The sequence below is a fragment of the Thermobia domestica genome, chromosome 6 (genome assembly GCF_964235325.1).
Source record: "Thermobia domestica chromosome 6, izTheDome1.hap1.1, whole genome shotgun sequence".
In the NCBI taxonomy this organism is placed as follows: Eukaryota; Metazoa; Arthropoda; class Insecta; order Zygentoma; family Lepismatidae; genus Thermobia; species Thermobia domestica.
In genome coordinates this window covers 183,702,515-183,721,715 of record NC_137459.1, presented here as the reverse complement: position 1 = coordinate 183,721,715, position 19,201 = coordinate 183,702,515, and the positions used below count along the sequence as shown (strand labels likewise).

The 19,201-nt window shown below is 36.0% G+C and overlaps 1 protein-coding gene across 2 annotated transcripts in view; it reads right to left on the bottom strand.

Moving 5' to 3' along the window:
- Positions 1–19,201, bottom strand: part of LOC145688352 (vitellogenin-like) — a 303,527-nt gene that overhangs the window by 271,502 nt on the left and 12,824 nt on the right. For both annotated transcript variants that reach the window (XM_081762496.1, XM_081762497.1), the window contains exon 2: positions 6,607–6,630. In XM_081762496.1, coding sequence (XP_081618622.1) covers positions 6,607–6,630 — 24 coding nt within the window. The remainder of the gene's footprint in view (positions 1–6,606; positions 6,631–19,201) is intronic.

The window sequence follows — 19,201 nt, the reverse complement described above, 5'->3', positions numbered from 1 at the left end:
AAGCAGAACTAAAGTTTAAGAAGCAAATAGCAACGTTCTTAAGCGGTAATGATTCTATTGTACCTATTGATGAATGTGAAGAATACTCTGTTGTTGTGTTTGATGATTACATTTTGGAAAATCAAGATCCTGTTAGAAATTACTTTACAAGAGGTAGGCATAGACATTTAGATTGTTTCTATCTTGCACAAACATATTCAAAAGTACCTAAACAGCTTATAAGAGATAACGTTAACTTCCTATGCATATTCAGACAAGATGATACTAATCTTAAACATGTGTATAATGAGTTTGTTGGAGGAGATATGTCTTATAATAAATTTAAAGAGATATGTTCAAAATGTTGGCAAGAAGATTATGGTTTTATAGTAATTGATATGACAAGGAAGGTAAACAATGGTAAGTATAGGAACAAGATAAAACACTCCTTAAACGTTTGATGTTTATTGACGTTTTACGTTTTAACGTTTGACGTTTATTGATGTTTTTTCACGTTTGACGTTTGTTCGTTTGCTGTATAATAAATGGATGAGAAAGAAATTGATAAGAATATCAAGTTAAAGGAGTTCTTGATAAAGGGCTTCAAATCTTGGAAGAAAGAAAGAGCAGGTATATATGATAAATTTAAAACACAAGAACAACCTGTAATTGATGCTATTCAAAACTTGGGAAATGAGATCAAAGAAGTAGCAGAACAAAATAAAAATCTAATAACTGAACTTGTTCCAGTTGTACATAAGACGGCTTCAATAGATCCTAGTCTACTAGAAACACCTAAAAAGATAACTTATGATAGTTCCCCAAGTAGTAGTGATACGCCTATAACGGGAGAAATAAAACAAATGAGAAAACAAATTAAAGACAAAGTTGAAGGAGTAGAGCCTTTAACAACAGCACAATCATTTGGTAAGATTGCAACGAAATATTATAGTAAAAGAAACGATACTGTGTTTGTAATAAGAACTGTAGAAGAAGATGGAAAAATAATAAATAAGGTAGGAAATTCTGAAGTTAAAGTGAATGGCGATGATTTGATAATTAATGGTAAAACTTATAAAGGAACAGAAGGTCTATGGGAATTGTTAACGATGAATACTAATAAAACCATCGAAGATTATGACGATGATGATTTTGAACAGTACAAGGAAATAATAATAGAATCAGATGCTGCCTTCCAAAAATATAATAGAGATAAAAAGGTAGCATCTAGTAGAGGTTCTAAGTACATTAATATTATCAAGCCTATTTGGGATAATTATATTAAACCATCTTTACCTCCAACTCCTAAAAGGACTGGTGAAGGAATTAAACAATATACAGAGATATCTAAAGAATATATATGGATGGATGATGTGAGAAAGTTAATTGATCGGTTAATAGTTATAGATGGAGAAGAAAAAGCTGGTAATAATAACTTTTATAATGAGAAAGTAGGTATACTGAGTATGATTAATAATAAGCTTTCACAATTTATTCCTAATGATCCAAAAGGTATAGATTATTTGATTAAGATCTTAAATACATTACCACCACGATTCTGGAATGATGAGAAGCTTGGGAAAGGATTAGTAAATGATTTGATTAATAAACTTCCAGTTGAATTACATATTCCAGGTTTCAGATTTTGCGGGCCTGGGACTAAGCTTCAAGAAAGGTTAGAAAGAGGTGATGAAGGTATTAACCCATTAGATGAGGCTTGTAAAGAACACGATATATACTACAGAGACAATAAAGATACAAAGTCAAGACATATTGCAGATAAGGAACTAGAAACTAAAGCATGGAAAAGAGCATTTAGTAGTGATGCGTCAATTGGTGAACGATTAGCTGCTTTTGGAGTTGGTACTGCTATGAATGCTAAGGTTAAGTTAGGATGGGGATTATAAGTTTTTAATTGTTGTTATGTATGATTCTTTTATGGGTATATCCCATAAAAGCGTTGTTTCAAAATTTTCTTTATAATAAATTGATAGTGTTGACAGTTACGAGTTACAGAGTTTTAAAGCTAACACAAGAACATTTAATAATTTGAATGAAGCTAACAAAGATATTGAGTTTGATTTCGATGTGGGGGATGGCTTCATACATCCACACAAAGCAGATTGTCATATGACTTTTGAAGTTGTTGGTGCATCAGTTGGAGGAACATTTGGTGCAAATGATACTATAAAACTTGTAGATAACTTCTTACCATTCTTCTTTTTTCAAATTGAGGTTAGAAAGCATGGAGTTGTTATAGATAAGATTGAACTACCTGGAATAACATCTACAGCTATTGGAACATTAAAGATTTCCAAACCAGAAGTTGAATATCTAAAACAAGCATGATTTGAAACGGATTATAAACTTGGTCTAAGAAAGGACTTTAGCGTTTTGTACCCATTAAGATTAATTCCAGGCTTCTTAAGTGATTATAAAGAGGTTATGTGGAAAGGTGGATTGAGAATAACATTTACAAAAGCTAACAACAATAACGATGTCTTGTACAAATGGACTGGATCAGGAGCGGGTGCAGCAGCTCCTCATGATGGAAAAATAACAATAAAAAGTATGGAGATAAGGATGCCTATTGTTGAATATGAATCTAATTATGAAAACAAGTTAAAGTTGAATATTCTTAAAGAGCCTAAAATCATGTTTTCATTCCATACTTATCAATGTGTTCAAAAGACTGTTGTAGGTTCTTTCTTGGAGTTTGATGTTACTACTCAATTTAATTCTAGAAAATTTGATATGCCTGATTTCGTAGTTGTAATGTTTCAAACTGATAGAAGTGGCAAACAAACAGCAGATGCAAGTAAGTTTGATCATTGTAAGGTAAAGAATATCTATCTTAAGAATGGGAGGAATGAGGTATTTCCAAAAGAATCAAGAAACTTAGATATTGCTAACAAGGATTATTTTAAGATGTACGAAGACTATACTGCATTTAAGAGAATAACATGTGGCAATAACGAAATGTACTATGACCCTAAAGAGTTTATAGATAACAGACCAATGTATGTGATTAATTGTAGTAAGAGGAAGAATGTATCGGTAAATAAGAGAACAAACATAAAGATTGTGGTAGACTTTGCAGAAGCTGTGGCTGCTGATACGATATGCTATGCGATTTTAATTGGACAAAAGAACTTTACATATGATCCTAAGAATTAGAAAGTAGTAGAAGAGTTTTAGATAGTTAAATATATGTTTGTATTATTTTATTAAAGTTTTTCCATATACAAAATTGATAAAAAATGATTAAATATTTTTTGGTGAAGATAAAAATTGAAGAGTGTTCATTGATTTTCTATATAATAAATACGATGTCAAGTCATATTGAGCTTTTAAATAAACTTGGAAGTCTTGAACAAAAACAAGTTATTGGATTAAGAGAATTAGAATTAAATACAGAATATAAGATTGTGAAAATGGAAAAGATTAAAACTAAGTTTGGGAAGAGCATTTTAGCTGAGTGTGAGGAGTTTAAGATATTTCTTCCACCTAGATTTACAAAACACTTAACAGATAAAATGATTGATGAGATCGTTAAAGATGGAATAAAAATCAAATACACTGGTTTAAAAGATAATTACCCAACTGTTGAGTTCTGTATGTAAATTTTATGTAAATTTTCTGTATGTAAATGAGGATTGGTTTTATGAATTTCTCATAAAACGAACATTTTCCTTATAATAAATAAACTATGACTAATTATTTGAATAAAAAATGATGTTAAAGCATTGAGATTCCTTCGCATAGATGAGTTAGAAAAAGGTAAAGCGTACGAGATAACATTATGGAAATTGATTCAAACACAGCGTTATGGTCAAAGAGTTTTAGTACATTTAGATGAGAAATATAAGACGTTATTACCACAAAGATATAATGATGAAACTCAGCAAGTATTGAAAGATTTGAAAAAGTATAAGCTGTTTGTTAAGTATGAGGGTTTGAAAGATTTAGATAATGGTTATAAAATACATCAGTTTTACTTTAGAAATGAATCCAAAAAATAACAAAAATAAAACTTATAATTTTAAGTATGTTTTAAAAGTGTATAAGTGTTTTTATGGTTTCATTATCAATATCCGAACTTGTAATTTTAAGTGTATAAGTGTTTTTATAGTATCAAGACTATAAAAAACTAAGACCTTTGGATATACAGAACATAATGTCATTTAAATTTTAAAGATACATGTTGAAATAAGGGATTTATTTGAGTTTTTTGTAAGTATATCCTTAGAGTTATGCAATTTATAAGACATTCAATAGATAGGAAATTTATTTGTCTATTGATTGTCGTTTGAATATTGAAAATCGGTTAATATTTGACGAAGTTACAGCAAGTTCAAAATTTCGGGAATTTTTTACGGGTTTATTTTTGAGTTTTCGGGAAAATGTTATTCCTTAAGAAAGTCTTAAAATTCTATTTGAATTATGGTAGTATTTTTATTTTTTCGATTTGTTGAAATTTTGTAGAGATATTGAAAAAGGGAAACATATCCTGTGGGTTATGCAGCCATCTATGCATTTTAAAAAATTGGTTATTTTATTAGTATTCATTTGCCGTTTGAATTTTTGAAATCGGTTAATTAGGGGCTGAGGTATTAAATAATAACGTTATTTGGGGGTATGACTATCAGTGTTGCCATCTCATTTTTAACAATTATCATATTTATTAGTAATGGGGTGAATTCATCCCGATATGTTTTAAAGCGATATCTTGAAAAATTAAAATCCTGGAACGTTCCGAAAAAATATATTGAGTTGGAGACACTGATCTGTTTTCTTTTTGAGCATTGATAGTTTAGCTATATTTGCTAGCTAGGTGACCATATTCAAGCAGTTACTCACTTACTCAATAGATGGTGTTGCATATCATTTAGTTTATCACTGAGTGTTGATGGGAAGGAAAGAGAGAAAGAGGCTCGAGAGATATTTTGTTGCGAATTCAGTGACGTAGTCTCACAGGTATTATACGACGTCATCGGTACAACGCCACCTGCCGAAGTGGAAAAGAGTGCTTGAATATGTATGTATGACGTAGTCTAACAGCTATTATACAACGTCATCGGTATACTGCTCCATCTCACGAGTGCTAGCTAAAAAGTTCTGTTGGCATGAGGAGGCTAATGCATATATATGTATGTTGGTGTGAGGAGAAGGAAAAAGAAAGAGACTATAAATCTCATGTACATATATGCTCATGCTCTCTTCAACTGAATATATGTATATGTGTGTGGTGAAAGTGTATATACATGTAACAACCATATGCGACATACTAAACTTTAAGTTCGTATTACTCAGCTATTAATAAACCGATTTCGAACAAAAACTATTTTTTTCAATCAAAGACAGCACTATAAGTTTTAGATATAAGTTTTTATGATTTTAAATGTCATAAAAGCATATTCAATCTCACTTTAACATTGTAGTTATGGGAATACTTTGCGCCGTGTAACTTTGTATAATTAATTGGTTCCTTCTGTGTTAAAGTGTGATGGTTAGTGGTGGGTTCATAATTTTTTGGTAGTTAGGGGGTGGAGGGGAAATGCGCTCGTAGTAACCATAACAATCTACTTCTACCTCAGTGGAATCCATAGCCTTCTAGAACGTTGGCAGAAGGTCGTCGATGGTGATGGGGACATTTTTTATGTTCCAGGTACGTCTTAGGTGAGGTATCGATGTTCGAAGGTGGTGAGTGAAAAGTGACAGAACTTTCTTAGTTATCTTATATATGAGTGTGCCGGGAGAATTCAAGTTACATCTGTAGCGTGCCGCAAGTTGAAAAAGGTTGGGAAACGCTGCAATAACGTCAACCATGCCGTATGTCAATGATTTGTGACGTTTCTCAACTCAGGAACACTTTTTGCATCTCGGTATTGCACGGACTATTAGCGTGATTTCTGACATATCACAACCTAAAAGTGTTGCTACCCTTCACGAATCAAAGCTGCATGCAAACTCATTTTCGGTATATGGCTCACTTATGACGTTTTTCAAATCAGTGATTCTTATATATATCTACAGTTTCCTCAAAGGCATGTATTTTGTTCATCATTGTGGAAACAACTTGCTACTTGAATAAATGTAAGTTTCTATTGAATTTTATAACGCCGCATTTCTTAAAGGATTAGTTTACTGTATATAGTCAGTATAGGATGCATTATGCTACCAAACTATCTCATTGATAGCTTAAGTGTATTTCACGAAATTCTAATTTACCTATATAAAACATTACTATTGTCTGGATTTACAACTCTCAAATCTTTATTGCATCATAGCTTTGATATTTATGTCCATTATTAGATATTACTTTGGGAAAGACAACCTTCTAAGCCTGTTGTTTCTGATGTTCTCAACTCATTTCAGTTGGGAATCATTCGTTGCCAGTACTTGTTTTGCCATGTGTAACACATTCCATATACTTCGTAATTATATATATATATATATATATATATATATATATATATATAGATAGATAGATAGATAGATAGATATGTGTAGATATATAAATGTGTCATCAGAAAAATAATGCAGCAACAGTAAAAATAGCAAACCAAAACAGACTTCAGGAAAACTAATTTTTTTCATGCCAAGAAGCGCAAATAAATGACTCACCAATTTCTCCATTAGCTGCCGCAACTGTGAATATAATAATAAAAGAAAATATTAGAACATTGGGAAATATTTCATGAGTAAGGTGTACTTATATTACAAATAATCTACCTACATACAAGTTTAATATGATGTATAATTCATATAGTGTAGATAATGTATATTTAAAGTACATTAAAAAAGGAGGTGAAAGATGAAATGTAAGACCTTTTTGTAATTACGTGTTGCAATAAAAATCTTTAAATTAGAATCGAGGCTATCACCATAGTACCGATGATGTTTAAATAAACAGGATTCATCATATTCTTCGTATCAGACTTGATTCTAATTTAATAACGATGGAATCGCAGCACTATTATGGTGATTTTTTTGATATGTTACTAACTTCTTATTTTACTAACGTCTCATGTAGATGAACTGCGGTTTCTTATTACAGTGTCAGTGACAGTAAGCGGATAATGAACAAATTGATTGACTGAGTCTGTTAGTATATCGAATCGGAAAGTGATATATAAAGTGTATGAAATTGCGACATGCAATTGTACGTTCATTGACCAAGAGACTGATAATAATTACGGAACATGAATATACACCATTCAATTTGGGTATAGTAATATTATGTGGACAGAAGGAAAAGGGCGAATAAAATAATATCCTAAAATGGATAGTTTCTCATATAATTTGAGTGAATATCAAACTTTTCAAAAGGTCGTAAGTGTAATGCAAATCAAAACTCTAATTGTCTGTCAAACGTGACATTATTAATCTCAAACTACATGTGTCAGGCAAACATGCCCCCAAATATATTGTGTACACACAACCTGAATGGTCACCTACGTTCTCCTTAGGCATTCATCTGTGTGCTATTACCAGAGCAGTGCTGATATCTAGAAGTTAATGCTTACACAGGGAGGAAAACAAATAAATCAAGATTGGGGCTGTTTGACTCTCGGAGTACGGGAGAAACTTTTTATATTCCTGTTGTTGGTAATGTATTTAAATTGTACTGTAAACTAAATAAGTCAGCCACTGGAACTCAATATACTAACTTGGTAACGGCCCCAAGCCTGGCAAAACGAGGAAGGTTCATGTCAGGAAGGGCATCCGATCATAAAAGCTACGGCAAAACCACAGCGATGAACTGCCTAAATAAAGCCACAGAAAATGCTAGGTCTTACCCTATAGGCAACCCATAGAGGCTTCGCCCGACTTGTATGAGAAATTAAATTGTGTATCTATGTGTGCAGTTAAATATAATAGAAAATTTTCCACCTAACATCACTATACATAATATTTAAAATTGTCCGGCTTATGAGAAGTATTTTCCACTTATTTCTACATCGTGATGAAAATTTTCCGATCTATGAAAATTCCTTTCACTTGTTTCTACAGAGAAATAAACTTTCCGATTCACAAAAAGTTGTTTTACTTTTTGCTTAAAAATGATGAAAATTTTCCGACTCATAAAAAGTTCTTCAATTTTTTCATGTAAGACAGAAAATATTTTGATTCATGAAAAAATTGCTTCGCTTGTTCCTACATAGTACCGAAAATTGTCTGAGCCATGAAAATTTTCAGTTTCTTTAAACGATCTTTCACTTTTTAATATTTCTATACATGAATTCAACCAATTTTATGATTGCTGAGGAATTGTTACTTGATTACTGATATTTTTAGAACGGAAAATTTTTATGGAAAAATATAGCGGAAAAATTTCCACCTCACATCACTGAACATATCACACAAATGCAGTAAAATGAATCTGAACAAAAACACCAGAGGTGCAAAAAGTGCAGCCAGGTTCGTCAGCCTCAAAAAGTGTTAAGATGAGGATGGATGAGCCAAGTTCGTTGGCCACTGCATCTGGAACGAAAACTGGAACTTGGCGCTAGGTGTCTAATATATTCGAATACACCAAGATGTCAGTTAATAGTTTCACGCCGGGATATTTCAGCCCCACGGTTAGTGGTGGCCCCCAAATCCATCACGCTCACAAGCAAAATCCCTAAGGCTCGTCAATGTCATTTTTCTTGACACTTCGTGGAGGAATATAAGTTTTCCTTGTCTGGGTTTAGAAATCACCAATCTTACTACAGCATACTATATATGTGCCTTAGGGCCTTAGCGAAGTCGATATTCCTAAAGTTGGTGGTGGCCCAAATCCACCACGCCCACCATTACTAACCATGAGGTTTCTTAACATCATTTACCTTGACACCTTGCGCCGAGTTCCAGTGTTCGCTTCAGATGTAGTGGCCAAGGAACTTGACTCATCCATCCTCATCTTAACACTTTTTGAGGCTGATGAACTTGGCTCCACTTTTTGCACCTCTGGTGTTTTTGTTCATATTTCACTTCTTTTTGTAGTTCGCCATGTCAATATCGTATATTGGGATTCTCAATTCCGTCATATTGTTGGATTTACATTTGGAATTGTACATTTTTAAAGGAGTCATAATGTGTCACATTCAACATTAGTTTCCAAGGGCTCTCCCACCGGGTATCGAACCCAGGACCCTGTACAAGAAAGGCGAACATGCTAGCCACTAGACCAGCGGGGAGGATTTCTTCTATTAAATATCTGTCAGAGAGTTATGTCCAAACGAGATTCTAATTCATTTACCAGAGCTACAAAATCACGATCGCTAACATCTCACTTTTCATTACCTAAATATGAGGAGTATCAAGAGGGCCCAAAACCCTTGATGCTGAATCATCGATGCTACATCACTAGACATGGCTGGTGTTTCAATATAATTAGTTGTCTTTACCCTTCCACATTGAGAAATTACGGAGGTCATTACATGACGCGCATTTTGCGCAGTTTCATACTGCCTTGGGTTTTCCTTCCAATGATATACATTTTTCAAATAGCTTGTAAACTTTATTATATTTGCCACCAACATATCCTACATGAACTGACATAAATTAAAGGGGTGATTCCGGTTGACGTGGAAAGTTGAAATAATGAAGAGAGGATGAAGAATTTCCCCATGTTATTTAAATTAGTCTTTTTTGAGCTATAATCTCATGTTTTAGGAACTTGGAATTGGAATAAAATTTTGAAATTCGGCATGCTTGTACATTTTCGTTAGCGTTACCTAAGTAAATCAGTAAAAGTGAAAATTTAAAATTTTAGAGTGGTTTTATGGGAAACTGAAAAGTCTCACCCATAAAAAAAAATCAATAACACATTCCTTAAATTTCTGACATTTTTCATATTCAAGCCATTTTAAGGTACTTTTGTGTAGTTAGGGTGGAGCGTTTTGTACTTTTGTTGGAAATGCGATGACGGCTAATGCGGAAAAGGTGTCATTAGTGCACCGACCTTACTTATTTCTTTTTTTATTTTTTGGACAGCCTCTTACCCTGCCCCAGCGGACTTAAACTTTTTTAAGTGTTTGGTTAGGCAACACGCACAACAGCAATGACGGGAAAGCTACTTGTGGTGGTTTTTAGAGTTACCTGATAGCTATAATACAATTATTTTATTAAAAGAAACTTGTAGCAATGCCAGTAAATAATTTTAAAATGTTTGAGTCAAAGTACAGCCATATTAGCTCAGTTGTTGAAATTAATGTACAGATTTTGTTTGGAATGCCACGTTAACGATGATTATAGGCATAGCTCTTGATATAACACGATTTGTTTCTGGCAAGTCTTCGCTTGTTATGTACACCGACAGCAAATGTCATCTAGCGGCAGGCTACACAACTTCGTGGTTGCTTACTTTGGCCACGCTCTTCGAACGTCGTCGCAACATCCGGCTCCGTCCAGAAGATTCGCGCACCTCCCGCTCGCCTCGTTGGCTCCAGAACCTACGCCGACATTTCTAGAATATTCTCGCTCGAAGTTCGGCGGTGGTATAAATATTGCGTACTTCGGCCAACCAATCCAAGAGGCCAGTTTGTTTCAGCTTAAGCTTTAACTGTTTTATTTCGCTACTGTTTCTGTTAAGACAGAGAGTTTTAGCATTGTACTTAAAGTTACAGTCTTCTTAGTGCAATACGATTCAGAGACATTTTGTATACTTTGGTTTCCAAGTTGGGAAGCAATGAAAAGCAAGATGAATAAAAAGCCTCATAGCAGACCAACGCGGGAAAGTGTGAAACGAGTCTTATTTGGCACACCAAGTGAAATGAGTGAACTGCAGTTACCCACGTACGCTGAAGTTATGCGACATTATCATTGCTTTCGAAGTGGTTTAAGTGGTGACGAAAGTGTAACTAAATTACCAGTGACTGACATTTGTAAACTAGTTGGACAAAGAGTTGTACACATTTGGCGTAAAACAAGCATTCTTGTGGTTTCGGAAAAGAGAGTTTTTGACATGCTGAAAACATTTTATAATAAGTGTCGCACCAAGGGGAAACATTTCAGTTGACAAGGACAAGAAGCAACACTTCGTGCAGGTTTTGTTGCATACGCGGAAAAGTCTCTTTTTGATATTGCGTCTTGCAAATGTAAAACCGCCGAAGATTGCAACTGTGAGAGGACATGCAAGATTCCAATGCGAGAATTCAAGTTTCTTTTGGACCAGAGAGCATCATGGAAAATGAGCATTGGTAACATTGACGTCCGAACAAGCAAATCTCTGTCAAAGATGTTTTTCCGTAAAGTGAGCAGATTTAACGGGCAGACAACCAAGAAAGACGCTGGAAGTGTTGAAGCAAGTCCATCAACTAGTAGGATTAGGCATAGGCACAGGTCAAAGATACTAGCGTCGTCAGGGGAATCCAGCGAAGCTGTTGAATCGTGAAGTACGTCGTGATCTGACTTCGAGGCGCGACCAAGAAGGAAACATAGCCTAAAACGCATCTGTATTTGCAATACAGTGGAGGCAGCGTTTAGAACTGGAGCTTCAGACAGATAGGTTGCTTTGATCGTTTCTCCCGTACTTCAGGAGGCGAGACTCATAACGCCAGAGGACAAAAGTCTTGTTGTTGACAGATCTAAGGTACGAAGAGGAAAAGATAAACTGGGTGAGAAGATCCAGAAAGAAAAGGCTCACCTAGGCCGGGAGATTACAAGTGTCTACTTGGACGGAAAAAAATAAAGCAACTCTTGTGCAAGAAAAATTAACGGCAAAGTACGAAGAAGAGAGGTTGCAGAAAATCATGTCACAGTTCTTTCGGAGCCCGATTCAGAATACTTGGGTCATGCCATACCTAAGTCAGGCACTGGCAAGAATATTGCCGACTCTATATTGGAGCTATTAGAGAAGAACCAGTACGACGTGTCAAGTCTTGAGGCAATCGGCAGGGATGGTGAAGCCACTAAAACAGGATGGGATAACGGCGTGATAAGTCAGATACAAAGATCCCTAGGAAAGAAACTGCAGCATCTTGCCTTCTTCGTACCAAGATATTTCTATTTTGACACCTGGTTACCGAATTAGATGGTGGGACGACCGAACCCAACGCTTTTTCCGACCCCATCGGAAAGAAATTAGAGGATTGTGAACGTTCACCGATCGTCTCCTTTACCCCCATTCCCGTTGAATAGGTGTCTGAAATGGAAAAACCAGATGGTTTAAGCAGCGACCAGAATTATCTCTTTGAAATGTGTAAGACTGTTGCTACAGGAATGAGTACTACTGATCTAGCAAATAAAAAAAATAGGACCATTATAACATTCACGATTGCTTACATTGGCCTTTAGTATGCTTCGCCACTACATCAGTACTGATAAACCTAGTTCAAGTTTGTGTCTACTTTTCCAGTACATTGTTAAAGTATACGCTCCGGTCTGGTTTTAAATACGGCGAAATCCTTCGTGCGAAATGGGCGCCATGCATCTGTATAGCATAGTTAAGCTATCGCATTTTCTGCCAGAAAATCCACAACACATAGTTCCTTCTGTTCTACAAACAAACGGATACTACGCTTATCACGAAAACCTGCTGATAGCGATGACAGCAGATGAAAATCCGCATTTTCGAACGTTAGGCTGGAGAAGGATTAAAAAAGTGCCGCAGCCAGAAAACTCCGAGATCAAGCCGCCCACGTGACTTCATTGTTCCGAAATTAAACTTTACGGCTGAAAATTACTACGACATGATTAATTGGCCTAAATGTCTAACAGAGCCGCCAATCACACGAAACATAATTGATCAGCAGCTTGAAGAAAACATCCGAACTTCAGCTACTCTAACAACAACATTCCCTTGCCATTGTCAAGCTGTGGAACGCACAGCGAAGCTGGTGTCCGAGGGAGAGTCGAAAAAGTGGGGCCAGAACGCAAGATATATCTACGTTAGAGCCAAACTGAAGTCTAGAACAAGAATGCCCCGCTTAAGGTCAAATGTCAACGTATGCCTACTGGGTGGATGGGTGGACGGAACTCGGTGTGTAACCACCTCCACGTGGTGAGTTCTGGGTTATTTTGCGTACAGAGCATAATAAGCGAAGAGTTGCACAAAGAAAATCGTGTTATATCAAGGACTATGCCTATAATCATCGTTAACCTGACATTCCAAACAAAATCTGGACATTAATTCCAACAACTGAGCTAATATGGCTGTACTTTGACTCATAAACATTTTAAAATTATTTACTGGCATTGCTACAAGTTTCTTTTAATAAAATAATTGTATTATAGCCATCAGGTAACTCTAAAAACCACTACAAGTAGCTTTTCTGTCATTGGTGTTGTGTGTGTTGTCTAACCAAACACTTAAAAAAACTTTAAGTTCATTGGGACATGATACCGGGTTTTCCAAAAATAATTTTAAAAAATCAGTAAGGTCGGTGCCACTAATGACACCTTTTCCGCACTAGTCGTCATCTAATTTCCAACAAAAGTGCAAAACGCACCACCCTATTGTGTAGACATTCACATCTTTATCTCATTGGGAAGTACCGTATGGCTACGGATAATTTTTCGCCTATAAGAAATTTCAAATAGCACATTCCTCAAATTTCGGGCTTTTTCCATACTCAAGTCATTATTGGGTTCCTTTATGCAAAGTTTCACTTCTCTATCTCATTGGGAAGTATTTAGTCAATTTGATGAGTTAGTGAGTGAAACGATTTCTTGCTTGGCTAAGGACACTTTTTTTGGCCATAAAAAAATTCCATAGCGCATTCCTCACATTTCGGACTTTTTCCTTGCTCAGGACGTTGTAAGGTACCTTTATGCAAGGTTTGAAGCCTTTATCTAATTGGGAAGTACCTAATAAATTTGATGAGTGAGTCAGTGAGCCTGAAAACTGCATATTTTAGGGGTCCAATACTCAAATATGGTTGAAGGTAGGAATGTGAGATTTGGTATATGAGCACATCTCTTGGATATCTCCTTAAATTCTAAATTTCATGTTTCTACAATTAATAGAATCGTTTTTAGAGCCTCGAAATCGGCGATTTTACACAAAACTCTTGTTCGTGTATAACATGCTTACGGCAGCGCAGACCATTTTTCATTTTCTTCACGGAACTTGGCTGCCATACACTACCGTGCATGTTGATTTTAAATGTTAGAAGCACATATTCCTACAGTCTACATGCTATAAAATACACAGTCATGTCCTGCATGATTGTCGCATGTCTATAAATATGAGTAACCAAGAAAGTTCTGTCGTTTCTTGTGGAAGTCTGTGTTCCATTGGCCCTCACACCGTGAGTTGCATTCTAATAGTGATAATGCAAAAGCTAGTTGTTAGTATGGATATATCCAACATACTACCTGGTTGTGGCAGTTCGGTTACATCGTGAACTTGCGTAAGGACAGAGTGAACATGGGACCTTCACAGAGCGTCTTATCAAACAGATCAAACGCCGCTGCACGGAAGATATGTCAGGCTTTTGGTGAGGGTGTCCTGACTAACAAGTTTAAGGACTGTGACGAACCACTCGAAGACACACCACGTGCCGGAAGACCAACCCATGTATAAAATGAAGATCGTCAGGCAGAAATGTGGGCGAACAGAAGCCAGACATGTAAGAAACTGGGACTACAATTCAGTGTCAGTGGAGAAACCTTTCGGCAGCACCTCCATCAACTTGAGAAGCACTGCAAATTGGTTCGATGGGTGCCACATGATTTGACTCCGGGCCGGAAGGCAACACGAGCAGACACATGTGTTTCTTTGCTGTTTCATGTGAGGAAGGAGCCATTTCTGGACAGGGTGTTGACATGTGATGAGAAATGGGTCCTGTACGAAGCTCCACGGTACCGTCATCATTGGTTAGCATCCAATAAACCGGTTCCAAAACAGTCGAAACGAGTACTGCACCAAAACAAGGTCCTTCTGTATTTTTGGTGAACTGCTCTCGGCATCGTGCATTGGGAACTACTACAAGCTTGTCAGAGCATCAATGTACTGACAGCAGTTGAGCCGTGTTCAAGAAGAACTCAAAACTCTGGAGCCAGCACTTCTGAATCGCAAACGGGTCCTCGTATTACAGAACAACACTAAGTTCCACGTGGCTAGGATGACCCGGTACACCATTCTACGCCTTGTATGGAAAACACTATTGCATCCGCCACACTCCCCGGACATTATACCGTCCGTTTATCACGTGTTCCATTTCTTGAACAATCACCTTCGAAGATGCCAGTTCAAATCCCTAGTAGAAGTGCAACATGCACTTGATACTTTCTTCACTTCACGGCCCACCAAGTTCTACCGCGATAGAATCTATGGCCTTCCAGAACGTGGCAGAAGGTCGTCGGTGCTGTCTGGGACTATTTTTGATATTTCAGGTATATCTTGGGTGATATGTCGGTTTTCGAAGTTATGGGTGAAAAAGCGACAGAACTTTCTCGGTTACTTTTATATGTTGTTGCAGGAATATAATTTGATAACTATTTCGTCCGATATTCTTATAATGTTAGTATGTGTATAGTAGCCAACAACATGTATGTGGTAAATTTCATGTCAAAAGAGCAGTACAGGTGAACAATATAAGGAAGAAACTTTTCTTGTCCATTTAGCAACGACATTTTGTTTAGATCATTCTAATTTTCATATTTGTAATTCCTTTCCCATGGAATTTACCAAAAATTTACATTTTCCGATTATACACATAGTATTAAAAGTTCCCTGCAAAATCATTATCAAATTATATTCCCACAGCAAAACAGTTGTAGATATGCAATCATTTTGGACATGACTATACTTGAAATAAAAAGTAACATATATGAATTTTATAAAGGAACTAGCCTTTGGCTAGATGGGCGCTCTGCTCCCAGACCTCAACGTTTGCTCGGCCTACGGCCTCGCATTTCATACGTATCAGCCTTTGCATCAACAGTGAATTTCTTTCATTTGCTCTTCATATTATCTGAATTTGTCAAGCAGGGGACTTCCCCCCACACAACCACCTTTGCTCGGCCTACGGGTTCGCACCTCTTAAACCTACAATTCTACCAAATTTCAAGTTTCTTTTCCTATTTCAGCTATGTAAAAGATAAGCTTTTGAATCCCAAGAAAACGCCTATTTTAATAACATGGGAATTTCTTCATCCCCCTCTAGACCACTTAAAAATTAAAAATATTCACTTTTGGCAATTTTCTTGTAGGTTAGTCCCGGAAGGTTACAATCATGCCAAATTTCATCATTCTAATCCTACCAGAGGTGCCTTCCCCATAAAACCACTCTAAAGTTGGAAATTTTATTTTTTACTGATTTACTAAGGTAACGATAACGAAAACGTACAGCATACCGAATTTCAAGTTTGTATTCCGATTTCAAGTAGGGCCTATCTAAAATATGAGAATATAGGTCCAAAACAAAATGGCACTTTTAAATAGCATAGGGAATTTCTCCATCTCCCCTAAGAATTAAAAATATTCACTTTTGGCAATTTTTCTGTCGGTTAGCCCCGAGAAGCTAGAATCATGTCAAATTTAATCATTGTAGTCCTACAGGAAGTGCCAAATAATTTTGGGGTGTAAAAGATGACCCATATAAATAACATGTGAAAGATTTTTCATTTCTCCATAAAATCACTCTAAATTAGGAATTTTTTAAAATTTTTACTGGTTTACTTCGGTAATGCTAACAAAAACGTACAAACACACCGAATTTCAAGTTTTTATTCTAATTCCAAGTAGCTAACTTTTAAACGGAACCACTCGCATGTCTCTAGCATGTACCATAGTGGAGAAAATTTGCTAAAAATTTTTTTGTCAAAAAATCCCTTTTTCCCCGATTTTGGCCCCTCTGGCCGGCCCCTGTATCAACCCACATAGCCCCAAAAATCTTAAACATACTACATACTATGTGTAATAACTGTACGGAGTTTCAATGTTATATCTTGAAAAAATAAGGGAGGGAAAAATATTACCCCATGTGCAAACAGTACCAGCTTTCCCCTATGTGAGCAATGGATAACCCATTTTGCACATGGGGCAATATTTTTTCCTCTCTTATTTTTCAAGATATAACATTGAAACTTCGTACAGTTATTACACATAGTATGTAGTATGTTTGAGATTTTTGGGGGCTTTGTGTGTTGACACAGGGGCCGGCCAGAGGTCCCAAAATCGGGGAAAAAGGAATTTTTTGACAAAAACTTCCTTTTTTTTTTTTTTTTTGCAAATTTTCTCCACTATGGTACACGCTAGAGACACGCGAGTGGCAGCGTTTGAAAGACTGGTTCAAGGCAAAGAAAACGAAGTACAATTCATGTTCTCACGATGAACAGTCTTGATGATGATGATGATGATAATATAGAAATTCACTGAAAAGGTATTATCAAGGGAAAATATGTAAAACGGCTGTAGCATCACAACTCTTCATCCCAGGACCACTCTTTGTATCTCATTCTCTTTATGATAAAGCAAAGTTTTCTTAGTATCATTCACTGATCGTATCCTATACCAAAAGGGAGATATTTGCGTTAAAAGGGATTTTTTTTAAATAAATTTCCTTTGTCCACTTTGAGCGGAAGTTTCCCACACTTGATACACTTTGGGGATTTTTACGAACGCAGTTGAAAACACTGCTTTACTAGAAAAAAAACGGGGTATGAACCATGATCCTATGATAAATAGTCTTGACGCAGTGGATGATTGATTGAAAGTCTACAAAATGCCTCAAAAAAGCCATAATTTAAAAGGGTTAGCTATAGTGCGATGCTAACATCAAAAGGATTACGAGCTTTAAAAGTAGTCACTACTGGGATTCAAAGCACTTACCAAACCATTATCAGTGAACCTGGCTTTTAGTTCACTAATAATTCTGTCTAATATGGGAAAATAAATCATTGTTTTCAGATCGTCATCATTAGTCATTTTTTATTTTTTTCACTGCTTCTCAGTTCCGTAATAAAGGTTGCTGGGAAATTTTCGAGCAGGATCAGCGGGACGCTCTGCAGCCGAAACACAAATGCCATTATGTTCCGCAAATGCGCTTGATTTTTGTATAGTTTCATCTAGGGGTAAAATTGGATCTTAAAAGGTAAGGTGACGAATGATGTCACGCCGTTCCCCGTGCCTATCTGTGCCTATTGTATTTTTTTTCTTTTTTTAGGAAATGGAGGATGCTATAGATATTTTTTGGAAGTAGGGTAACGACGTCCCTCCGTGTTTCCCCTCACTTTTACACCTGGTTTCATCAAATATTCCACACTCATTCTTTTCTGATATCAGTGAAATTTGAAACTTGAGCTTCAACAACCATGATTGTTGTTGCTACATCACAGTCTGACTTTTGCAGGCAATCTGATAGGAACTTCAGGGTGTCAAGAACGTCGCAGAACAAATGAAAGCAAAAGATGAAAATAAAATCAAGTCTTTGAATTAGTAACTGAGCTTCCAATTTCCTCTCCGAGACCTCATCTCCAGCCATTTAATTAGGGATCAGAACTAGCATTAAAGAATGCGTTACTGAACAAAGGTATACTATATCTGTAAACATGCCAATGAACGACAAAGATTTCAATGTCATATAGATTTCAGTGACAAATTCTACAGCAGCTGTTCGTGATTATGAGTTCATCGATTGTGTATAGAAAACTGGGCGGGGGGCAAGAAAAATTATTGGAGTGACTTTTGCCCGTCCTCACCCCCCTGTAGGGTTGATACTCTCAGACAGGTGGATGGACATGGCCGTTCTAAAATACTTCCCATACTTATATATAGCATCGTTTGCAAGTCTAATAATAAATTCCTATTATTTTCCTACAGTGTTGGATAAGTTACTTGTAAAAATATAACGCGTTACAAGTTACTTTACTTTCTCTTAAAATGTAACACGTTACTAACGCGTTACTTGCCCCAAAAAAGTAACTGTTACTTTACTTCGAAAGTAACGCTTTACTAACGCGTTACTTTTAGGTCCGAAACTTTAAATATGTGAAAAAAATATAACTTCAATTTTCCGCACTACTATTACTACCACTATTATTATTATTATTATTATTATTATTATTATTATTATTATTATTATTATTATTATTATTATTATTATTATTGCACGTTCTGAATCGATTTATGTGAATGCAAGGACAAATTTTTACTTGATATATGAATATTTTCATATAATGTAACATTGATAAAATGCCATTCTGCTTTACTCGTAGGGATGGGAACGAGCGAGTTTTCTTTGAAACTCGATTCGACTAGAAACAGATATCTTTGAGCTCGAGCCGA